The following is a 12,548-nucleotide window of genomic DNA, read 5'->3' on the forward strand; positions in this document are numbered from 1 at the left end:
AAGCGAACAGTAATGTTAATTTCAGTGTTCAAATCCAAGAAGACAATATGCCAGACTGCAGAATGGAAAAGGCTGGATAGATAAGTACTCCTCTTCAGCTAATTACATCTGTCCGAGTTATGGCTAATTCAGAATTTTTTATTACCTTTTTTTTCCCAGAAAAGTCTGTATTTATTATAAAGAGAACCTCTCTTTTGGCTACACCACAAATGGCCTCATGTTGCATAAAATGTTATTATTTTTTATATTTATCCATCTGCAAAACTGAGGTAATGGATCCTGTTATCTTTCTTCCTTCATTGCTCCATCTCTGCACAAAGTCCCTTGCCTTTAAGTCCTGAAAATCCATCCAGACCCCTTCCCAACTCAAGTTTTGCCCTCTCACATCACATCTTGTTGCTGTCTAAGGACTGGATAGAACCTTTCTGTAACCTTATTTTTTCAAACATCCAGAAGAAGTCAAACATGCCACCTCTTTTTTTAAGCATTCCTTTTCTACTAGTCCAGGGAACAAGTAGGACTCAAACAACATCTCCCATATTAGAGAAACATGGAGAGTGAACTAATCTATTTTATTGCACGAACTTCTGTCAGTGAAAGAAACAAGTTTACACAGAGACATATGAGAATCTACCAACTCATAAACATTGTACTATATATATTTCATTAGCATCAACTTTGGGAATCTGGATTTAAAACCTACCCAGAATCAAGATGTTTCTAAGAACTATCATTTCATTGAAGTATAGGTATCATTTCTAAATGTGAGATCATTTTTCCCTTAAAGTGAACAAGAGTGAACTCAGCATTCAACAAATTTTCCTTATCTATGTATTTTGTAAATACAAACTCATTTCATTTGGAACGCTATTTGGGATATATATAAAAAAATCAAATAAAACTACAAACAGTGATCTAACAGATACCAAAGAACAATATGCAACCATTGGGAAAAAACTAGACTTTTTGGATAGAACATGTTCCAAGTTCCAGTGCCACAGTCCTCATTTGTGACAGGGATATTATAAGAAATTATTTAAAAATATAATGAGCAAGCCTTCTGAATTCTTACTTACAATAGCATTCACCAATCAAGCCAACTATTTTTAAACTAATTGGCAGCATATGTCCCTGCTTCTTGTCAAGTAACATACACATATGTTGAAAGAAAGAGACTTCATTTAAACAGACAATTATATTGCACAAAGCTTTGTCTTGAGAGTGGCAAACATAGAAACTGGGGAGAGGGAATAATTTAAAACACTGTACCATTTTCCCAGCCAGAAATCAGCTTTTACCACCATCTGCTTTCTAACATTTCACATTCAGGGAAACAACATTTCTCATGAAGTTTGCTAAGTCCATTTCTCCATTTTTCCTACTCTAAAAATGAAAAAGTTTAAGACCTGAAACTAGAATGTATGTTTTATCAATATTATCCATGGAAAAAATACATTTAAATCGCCGTTTCATTTTGCTATGTCTAGTAAACTCATCTACATGGCTCCATCGATGGAGCCTAAAGGGGAAGGTCAAATCAAGATACGCAACACCAGCTATGTTAATTACATAGCTGGATTCAATATACCTTGATTCAAGTTTCCCCATCCCCACAGTGGGAGGCCGATGGCAGCAAACACTCTCGTTGGCTTCCCTTAATCCTTGCAGGAACAGGAATACCAGCTGCCAACGGGGACATCCTCTGAGTTTGATTTAGTACGTCTTTAGTAGACCCACTAAATCAAACTCCAGAAGATCAATTGCAGTAGCATCAATCTCCACCAGAGTGAAGACATGTCCTGAGTGTTCTTAACAAGTTTCTCTGGTTCAAAATGTTTTACTGATTCCAGAGATATTTCCTGTCTTTATGATTCCACTGGAAAGTATTATATTTTTCAACTCAGTGGAACTATTTATAGTAGATCTTTATAGTGTTCATCACTGTATCCTGAATGAATCAGAGACCACATCAGAGTAATATGTGCATAGCACTGTGATCAGAGCTTCGATTATGAGGGGCAAGGATAATTCTATCATCAATTGGGGCTAAAAGTTAACATTTCTAGCTTCCATTACTATTTGGGGTGTAGTGAAGAGTTTAATGTAACACCCAGCCCCTGCATCTCCCTAAAGGTGCATCTGTACAGCACCTGAAACTTGCAATTTGTGCTATGTAATATGCATTACAAATCCTAACTGGTAAGTCTTGCACTGAAGTCTGTTTGACTACTGAGTGCCATATGGGACATTGGGCTCATCACTAATTAACTAAGAATTTCAGGTTCATAACTTGGTAGACTCCATGTAGCCCTTCATCCTGTGCTATGTATTTCATTCTATGTGGTTTTTTTGAGACTTTAAAATTCAGAGTCCTCTAATCTACATGGATGCTAAACAGCTCTTGACATTTTTTGAAAACCCAAGCATTAACTGTAGTAGCTATTGGGCAGGTGGGGGAAAAGTATTCCTTCCCACACTATTCACAATGCTGGTTGATGGCCAGCATCTATGCCAGAAGAGGCTGCAATTCAGTCATGCAACATGTATAAAATTTGTACTTTTGGATCCTTCAAAGTGAGATGTATATGTATATGTAAATATAAAACATGGTTCAGACATCCATTGTAACTTGATAATACACCAAGTTACATGTCAGTAAGAGAAAGAAGAAGATGATGACAGAGAATTACATTTGTTAGCAGGAAGGGTTTATGCTTCCAGTTTTGATTGTGATATCTCCTGATTGTAGGTGGTTGCTATGATAATATTTCTGTGTTGCTCTTTTAACAAAATTGAAATTGGTAGCAGTAGTTATTAACTGTAACAGTCTTCTGTGTTCTGCTGCAGTTCTGCTCTGAAACAGATACTGGTACTTTATTTTGATCATTTAGTGGGAAAGAAAAATGTGTCTCTGTCAAATATTTCTAATGAAAGCATTTTGTAAGTAGATGTTCCGGTTAAAGGTCCTGCTGAACTTATATAGGGGTCACTTTGTGAAACAAGCCTGATAGTTGCCTTTTAACAGCTATAGGAATGGAACCCAATTTGTTAAGGTTAATTTATCAAAATTCTTACAATTTCATTGTAAATAATCTAATAAATCCTGTGGGTTTTTTGTCCTCTAGATGAAATGAATGATCATCAAAACACCCTCTCTTACATCTTGATCAATCCTTCGCCAGATACAAGACTAGAACTGAATGATGTTGTGTAAGTTGAGAGCATTAATCATGGAATCCATAAAGTGATAAAGTGTATTATTTTCACTTTAATGCAGAAATTTATTTCTTTTATCTCTTTGCACTTTATTGCTTTTATTATTTTCCTCTCAGGAGGTATCATTTCAATGCACATCCAACAAAATTATAAATGAACTCATCCATTAATTTATACCAGATTATTTTTAAGGTTTATTTCTTCTTTAAATAACCCTCCTTCTCTCTAAATTGAAATTTCAGATAAAATTAAATTAAGCAAAATCACAGCTCTGAGATACCTTCATACTATATTATATTTTCACCCTTGTTTCTTGCTCATGATTCGTTAAAGTCAATCCTTTAAAGATATACCCATCAGTGGTTTCAAAGATAATTTGCTTTCACGATTTGAGGTTCTCCCTCGAAGCCCACTGAAGTGAATGAGATTCCGTGATGGGTTTGGTCACAGAGATCTCCTTGAGAGTCGGAATAAGAGATCCTCCAGAATAGGGCTTTATTCCGGAGGATCGCGCCAGTCTGGACGCTCTTTTCTGGCTTTTCCCCAAGCTGGAAAAAAAGCGGCGGCCATGTTTATTTAAATCCCGCGGGGGATATTTAAATCCCCCGCGGATTTCTCTATTCCAAAGTTAGAAATTAGCATGCCTCTTCCGGAGAAGGGGCCAGTGTAGACGTAGCCATTGTTTTGTGGAATTTCTCAGCCCTTCCTATGAGCTGGCTGATAGGAAAAACAAGTCTGTTTATAGATAATTTTTTCTCCAAAGAGACATCAAGCTCCTGAAATACTATTAATGACTCTCATTTAGCATTAATACACTAATAAATACACAAAACAATTGGCAGAGGCCCTGGAGGTTTTTCGCCTTCCTCTGTAGCATGGGGCACGGGTCACTTGCGAGAGGATTCTCTGCATCTTGGGGTCTTTAAACCATCGTTTGAGAACTTCAATATCTGAGATATAGATAAGAGGATTATTCTAGCAGTGGGTGGGTGAGATTCTGTGGCTTACATTGTGCAGGGGGTCAGACTAGATGATCATAATGGTCCTTTCTGACCTTAAAGTCTGTGGCTATGTCTAGACTGGCATGATTTTCCACAAATGCTTTTAACGGAAAAGTTTTTCTGTTAAAATCATTTGTGGAAAAGAGCATCTAGATTGGCACAGACGCTTTTGCGCAAAAGCACTTTTTGTGGAAAAGCGTCCGTGCCAATCTAGACGCGGTTTTGCCCAAGAAATCCCCGATCGCCATTTTCGCCATTGGGGCTTTTTTGCACAAAACCGTTCTCAGTTGTCTACACTGGCCCTCTTACACAAAAGCATTTGCATAAGAGGGCTTTTTCCCAAATGGGAGCATCATTGTATTTGCGGAAGAACACTGACAATCTTACATTAGATCGTCAGTGTTCTTGCACAAATTCAAAGCGGCCAGTGTAGACAGATGGCAAGTTTTTCCGCAAAAGCAGTTGCTTTTGCGGAAAAACTTGCCAGTCTAGACGCAGCCTATGAGTTTATGAGTCTAATACAAGTTTACACATCTGATTCCTAATTTCAGATATAAAAATAATCCATGCACAACAATAGGCTATAAACATTGAGCAGGTTATAACTTTTCTGTTAATGTTACATGAAGTATTTTCCATAAAGCATATTCCAGTTATGTCATATTCATAATCATATGCATATTTCCTTCAAGAATATGGAGTGAAACATCACAAAGTCTTTTCACCAAATATTACATGCATCTGGCATGGGCCCTAAAAGGAAGAAGTGACTAGTGAATACATTAAATACCAATTACATGATCCTAACACTTTTAGGTATTGCTTAAAATACTTTTCTGTTTATTTTCGTTACAAAGAAGTTCAGCATTCCAACCCATTTGATAATTCTGCAGAATAATAAAGCCTTGGGATTGGATGGTATCTTTAAAATATCATAAGATCTAAATTTAAATAATACATTTGTTTTTGTTCAGACAGACCACTTCTTTCTTCACTTTTAAACAATTACTTAGTTAAGAGAGAGAGATGGAGAGGTTATTGTGCCAGACACTGACAAGAACCAAACAAATTTTATATAACCATTTAGGTAAGAGTTAGAATAATGATAAAAGTGGACCTTTGCCCCAAATCTGAGCCATTGTTCTAACATTCAGGCTATTGAGTTCACAGAATCATCATAAAACACTAGAACTGGAAGGAACCTCAAGACATGATCAAGTCCAGTCCCTTGCCCTCATGGCAGGACTAAGCACCATCTAGAATATTGCTGAGAGGTGTCTGTCTAACCTCCTCTTAAATATTTCCAATGATGGAGATTCCACAACCTCCCGAGGCAATTTATTCCAGTGTTTAACCACCCTGACAGTTAGGAAGTTTTTCCTAATGTCCAACCTAAATCTCCTCTGCTGCAATTTAATCCTATTGCTTCTTGTCCTATCCTCAGAAGTTAAGGAGAATAATTTCTCTCTCTCCTTCTTGTAACACCTTGTTAGTCATTTGAAAGCTGCTATTGTATCACCTTTCAGGCTTCTCTATTCCAAACTTTATGTTTCTAGCTAGCTTGAGTTCATTTTGTGCACTTCCACTTTTGCCCATACATACTTACATTATTTGTATTATTCATACTTTGTTGTTGCTGCCTCTGTACTTTCTTTCTCCTTTTAGCCAGAACCAATAGTAGAAATACTGTAATGCTAAAAGACATGTATATACTTTTTCAGCCCAGATGGAACATTTGAGAATTCAACCTTGTGATGTTGGAGTTTGATCTAACTAGAGGCCAAGCATTTCAGCCATTCTGCATGCTTCACATCAATGAGACTACTTACATATTTAAACCTAACCATGTGTTTTGTTGGATCAGGGTCAGAGTGCACCACAATTTCCATTGATGACTGTTGCATATGTATGTGGCCATAATTCACTATTCACATAAGTATAAGCCTCTGAAGCAAATCAGGAAAAATGTAATACATTTTATGCACACACCTGGTATTTGCTAGCATCTGAACAAAACTATAATTTTGGCCATAACATTGATTTAAAAACCCCCTTGTCTTTTACTTGCTAAACATATACAACAGGACACATCATTTGAAATATGGAAAAAGATGTACGTGAATTCCTAACACTCAGTCTAAATAGGCCAGCACTGCTATCTACCTGACAATGAAGCCATTCATCCACAAAAAATTAGGACAAAATGTGAAAGCACATCTAGTCAATCACAGACTACTGCAGATAGGGAAAATCAGACTCTAAGATAAGGAATACAGCATGGGAGGTTGATGAATGCCCAGCTGGGGAAGGCAAGCCCCAACCCCACCTCTTCCACCTAAGGCTTTGCCCCTTCGACAAGCTCCCCCACCCCTTGGAGCCAAGTCCAGCCCACATCGCAGGTTACTGCCCCCAGGCCATGAATATCCTGAGGTGCCTTAGTCTCACCCATCTTGGTGGGTGGAGCAGCCCCACCTATTCTGGCCGGACAGAACGTGTAGCAGTTGGAGACCTGGGCAACCTGCCGCAGCCTGTTCCCTCCTGGCTGGCCAGAGAGCCAACCAGCTACAGCACGGCCCTCCCAAGTGGCTGGAGAACCAGACAGTTTGGGGAAGACAGTGAACTATTTGTTGTTTATACATTCATTTTCTGAATAGTTAATGACATGAACAAAAACATTCCTATCTATATCACTGCGTATATTACATGGCAACAAATATTTTTCCTTTATACATTTAATATGAAAATTGCATTTCTTGTATTAAAACTGAAGTCTTCTTTAGTCTGACAAACATGTTACAACAGCAATCACATCAGTCATATAAAATTTAGGTCCAAATTTTTATTCACTTGAAGGGACTTAACATGTTGTGGCTTTGCTGAATTAGAAAGACTAGAGATCAGTCTAATCTATTTTCTTTTCCGTATGACAATAGACTCATAAAACGTATAGATTGACAGCTCTGAAGACTGGTCGGCTGTGTCTACACTGGGCCACTTATTCCGGAAAAGCAGCCGCTTTTCCGGAATAAGCTGCGAGCTGTCTACACTGGCCCCTTGAATTTCCGGAAAAGCACTGACGATCTACTGTAAGAAATCAGCTGCTTTTCCGGAAAAATTATGCTGCTCCTGCTCGGGCAAAAGTCCTTTTTCCGGAAAACTGTTCCAGAAAAGGGCCAGTGTAGACAGCACAGTAGTCTTTTCCGGAAAAAAGCCCCGATTGCGAAAATGACGATCTGGACTTTTTTCCAGAAAAACGCGTCTACATTGGCCACGGACGCTTTTCTGGAAAAAGGGCTTTTCCGGAAAAGCATCCTGCCAATGTAGATGTTCTTTTTCCGGAAATACTTATAACGGAAAACTGTTCTGTTTTAAGCATTTCCGGAAAATCATGCCAGTGTAGACGTAGCCGTCATGTACATGTATTTACCAGATACAGCGTGATCTGTGATAGTGTACATGTTCTGCAATGCCTCATTGTGCCTCATCCCAGCAGAGATGGCAGTTCAGCCTATAATTAAATTCCAGCCTATCTACCAACGAAGTCAATTAGAATCTCTCCATGGATTTAGTTGAGATCAATAACTTAATCCTTGGCTCTTGCTGAGATTGCTAATGATTAGGTGGTGTTTCATTGTGGTGTTTCTCTTGTCCACTATGGGACCATAAACTCACTTTGTATACAATATGCAACTGAAAAGCCGACAAATGGACAAAAACTAATTTTGGATATTAGTCGTGAACCAGCCATACAATTTTCTTATCCTATTAATTTAACTGTTTGAGCCTTCCAGGATTTGAATCCCTTGAGCTCCTCCAAATCTAGTTTTACTATGCCTCAATGGACTGATACATCTAAAATTGTGCATCATTTTCAAGTGGAGTCACTGGCTGAAGTTTAATTCCCGATTAAAGCCCTCTGTGATTTAAACTCAAATTTAAGTAATAAAGTCATTTCCCGGTATGTTTAATGAATTAAATGGGAATTTGTCTGTATGCGCCAAATGGATAGAGAGGTAATCAGGTCTCACTTACACTCCATAAGTAACACTGTCTGAAGATTACATTAACTTCAGTAATAATAACATTTTGCTCCATTACTTTATGAAAACATACAACTTTACAAACTACAGTAGAGTATGCAGAAAAAAACATACAAATGTAATAATATATATGCTGTACAATTTCAATTCTATGAAGCAATGAGAAACTAGTCTGAAGTTTCCAATTTAGTAAGGCTTTCATGGGCAAAAGATCTCTTTAAGCTGTCCTATTACCTTAGCAATATCATGCTAGATTAGCAATGCAAATACTTTTATCCTAATTTACATCAAGCTTTCATAAAAATCTTTTTTTTTACAGTTATTTGATCCGTCCCGATCCACTGGCATATGTTCCAAACACCGCAACCAGCCGCAAAAATAGCTTTTGCAATACCATTGGGCAAGACACCAGAGAAGAAACGCAACTTTGATATATTATTGTGCTAAATGATTAGAGACCATTTTTATATTGTTTCCAGTAACTGTTTCAAAATCGAATCAAAATGGAGTGGTTATATTTGGTTCAGATCCTGTTTGAACTGTTGATAATGCTATCTGATAAGAAGCAAGTATTTAAGTGTGCGAAAACAGGTACTCTAAACACCATGTCTGCAGCCTGCTCCAGTGATTTTGGCAGTGGAACTTTGTCACATAATAATGGAATGATTCTGAAAAGCTGGTCCTCTACTCTCCAGGCTTCCCTCATCCAGCTACACTTGGGGTCCAGCATACCTGTGGGTTCACTCATGGGGCAGAACTGGGCCCCATACCAACCAACTCTTCCTCCATGCTCCCAGAGCTCATTTGCAGTGTTCAAGCTCAGGGAGGGAGACACAGAAATGGCAACAGGGTGAGGGGCCCTTGGGGGAAGAAACAGTATGGCTGCAGATCCCTGCAGCTGGGGGCCAGGAGAGTAGCCCCACTGTTGGTGGCAGCCAAGTGGCCGGCATTGACCAAGCGTGTATGAGGGGGGGCACATTCAGGGGAAAAGGCGGCAACTCTGCTTCTTCTCCCAAGAACCCTCCCTCCTATCCCCCTCAGTCAATCCCAGCCCCTCTGCTGCCACCAAACTGGAGCCCCGCAGCTGCAGAGGGATGGGCATTGGCCACCGCTGGTCCAGCAGATTCTCTGGTCCGGGACCAATCAGGTCCCAACAGTGCCAGAGCAAGGAGATACAAGCTGCTTTGCATCTTAACAACCTAATTGGGACAAATTCCATCATTGTGAATTTATTTGCTGCTTCTAAATGTAATGTTCATCAAACGGATAGTGAGTCACTGACTAAGCCTCTGACTCATAACTGGAAAAATCGCAATGTGCAAAACATATGAAATGCCCTACACAGACACTGGTACACACATAGGGGCGTATTTTAGTTGTAGTAAATAATCCTATTTAAGGTAGCACTCAAAGCCCATCAAGACTATGTACCAGACTCACAGACCCATGAAATCATTTTCAGGTTGTCTCTTTGTCCACTTATTTTAGTACAGAGTAATTTTATAGGCCCAATACAGACCTCTAGGATGCATTCAATTATTAGTTCTGCTGGGTTTACAAGGAGATCAGTTTGCAGAGGTATGAAAAGGGAACCCTACAAGACATATTCTAAGGGATTTCCACTGGATAAATCCTGGCAGGAAAACATGGATGTTTTGGTTTTACAGAACTTCTCTCGCGTGCTCGTTCGCTCTCGCTTACACACACACATTCATGCGCACCATTCAAAATTTTAAAGAGTAATGGGTCTTCCCTAGTGACAGGAATAGTGCTATCTCCTCATGATTGTGAAGAAAACCTTCTAAATGAGGTACACAATATCCATACATATTTAAAAAATGATGCTTGATGTGTAAATTGCCATGTTCATCTGAATGGGTTGTTAACTTGAAATCTCAAGAATTAAAGGAAAGACTTATCACCTTCATGTTTAGTTAATGTACATCTCAGACCCTAAATGCCTGCTATATCTATGCAGATGGTAATAGCCCCAAATGTTCACTCTAGTATCCAATGGCCAACTCCGCCAGTGTTCCCTCAAAAACTTCTGAACCAGATGCACACTTTCAATATAAAATTATGCAGCTTGAAAATTAAAGAGCATTAGAGACAATGTTATATAAAAGGAATGGAATATCTGATTAATTGAGATGGGACACTGAACTAATTACAAAGTTGAGTTTCATATTTAATACAAGAAAAAGCCCTCAAAATTGTATTCATTAACTTTAGCTGCTGCATAATCTCCAGTCTGCAGTTGAGAATGTAAGACACTTGTCCCAAACATTCAAGCAAGTGTTACCATGGAATACCCAGGGTCTTCATATGGCCTTCCAATGTTGCATGCTTGCTCCTCCATCTCTCAAATAAACGGGAAGATTGTGCACGAACAATAATCAGTCTAGGTATTTGTGAAAGAAGTCCCACCTGTAATAATCCATATAAAACTGTTACAAGAGAATTCTACAGGCTAGCCATATGATTGAATGGCAATGCTGATGGTTCTTTGAACTCCTTGATAAACCTACATGCACTGAAGTTATTAAATAGTCTGAAAGAATATGTAATTACTTGTTTACATTATATTTTCTATATTTGGAACAGCAGCTACATGGTTGTATATGTCCTAAAAAATAAAAATGCCAAAAATTGCTCGATGAACTAGACATGGATGTGAATATAATATACCGTATGCCAAGCTGTCAAATGTAGTATCTGAGTGACAGGTAAACATTTTCTGTCCCCACCACATTCCCAGCTCCCTCTTCCCACCCTAATACCTTCTTTCTTTACATTTTATAAATTGGTTTCGTCGTTAGATAAACTCAATCTATTACGTCAGCTCCTTTGATGCCACAACAGATTTTGAGCATCTTTCTCTTTTGCGATGATATTAGCTAAATTCAGCAAAATAAGTACATCTTACAATTGAAATCCTTACTTCATTTTCTTAAGTGTAATATAGGAAGATGATGGAGGAAATAGAGTATAAGTTACTTTTCTGCACTACAACATATCCAAATCACTGTTGGCTTTCCAAATTGTATTAATAGGCCTGTATTTAGTACAAAACTAGTTTTGTTTGTCTCTTGTGGTAGTTCCCAACCACCAGTCCATAGACCAGTGCTGGGCATTGAACCGCTGGCAGTCAGGCCGTGGCACACTGCCAGGCCACACCGAGGCCTTGATGATTGGCTCAGTGGGACTCTGGAGCAAGGCCCAATCTGCCCAGAAACTCCCCTTCTCCTATCCCCGGATTGTCTCTTCTCCCTGCACCTAGCGCTGTGTTGGCTTCTCTGAATGATGCTGCCTTGATCAGGGGATGCTGCCTGAGCCCGGGGGTAGGATGATCCCCAGGTTCAGGGGCTGCAGTGAGGGGGGGGGGGGGTGCTTGCTAGGGCCCAGCAGCAGCAGGCAATGGTTCTGGGAGCCAGGGCTGGGTTCAGCCCCCACAGTAGGAAGTGACTTGCAGCTGCTGCTCATGGTGACTATGGGGCAGGCAGATCCCTGTGTCCCAGAGGGGGCTCCTGCTGGAGCCCTGGAGCCTGGACTGCAGCTGGGAGGGGGAATCTCCATCAAGGTCAGTCCCACTGCTACCCAGGAGCCTCTTCCAAAGCAGGACCACCAACCTGGCCAGATCCTGTCCAGACCAGCCTCTGCCCCAGCACTGGGGGGGGGGGGAGTAAGTCAGGGAAACTCCCCTTTTCCTCAGGAGCAGTGACCCCAGTGCCCTGGAGCTGCAGGAGGAGGGTTTGGCCCCGGGCTGCTCCCAGCAGAGCTGTCTGTGATACCTGTCTGGGGCCCAGGGAAGCTTTTGCCAGCTCCTAGCCTGTGAGGAGTGATGGGAGCCAGCCCTGGTGGGTCAGGAGGGGGCTGAAGAGGAGCAAGGGCAGATAAGGGGGTGAGGGGAAACAGGGGTATGTGAGGTGGGGGCAGGAGAAGGATGCAGGAAGTGCTGAAGGGAGGATGGAGAAAATTCAGGGGAGTCTTGTGGGGTGGATGGGAGCAGGGGTACAATGGAGGGAAACTCTGAGGGGTGGTATAGGGTGGGCAATAGGGGATATGAGGAAAGGAGGTTGGGGGGAGCAAAAGCAGCCTGGTGGGGGAAGGGAGAGACACAGGGCAGGGGTTGTACAGAAGGAGAGGGGGAGATACAATGGCAGCTCCCCCGCCCCATGGGGCAGGAGCGGGGAGGGCAGAGATGACTGGTGGTAACACTTGGGGGCACAAGTTCTTATGCCCCTCACAACATTTCAGTTGCTAAATAGGGTGCCCCAAATGCCTCCTGCTC

General features: G+C 40.5%; 1 protein-coding gene across 6 annotated transcripts in view; it reads left to right on the plus strand.

The window, feature by feature from the left end:
• The window catches only part of KCNT2 (potassium sodium-activated channel subfamily T member 2), a 321,535-nt gene extending 309,377 nt beyond the window's left edge, over positions 1-12,158 (plus strand). For all 6 annotated transcript variants that reach the window (XM_075936723.1, XM_075936724.1, XM_075936727.1 and 3 more), the window contains 2 exons: positions 3,126-3,210; positions 8,577-12,158. In XM_075936723.1, coding sequence (XP_075792838.1) covers positions 3,126-3,210; positions 8,577-8,688 — 197 coding nt within the window. In that variant the 3' untranslated portion in view covers positions 8,689-12,158. The remainder of the gene's footprint in view (positions 1-3,125; positions 3,211-8,576) is intronic.
• The last annotated feature ends 390 nt before the right edge of the window (positions 12,159-12,548 follow it).

The sequence above is a fragment of the Pelodiscus sinensis genome, chromosome 9, assembly GCF_049634645.1.
Source record: "Pelodiscus sinensis isolate JC-2024 chromosome 9, ASM4963464v1, whole genome shotgun sequence".
NCBI lineage: Eukaryota > Metazoa > Chordata > Testudines > Trionychidae > Pelodiscus > Pelodiscus sinensis.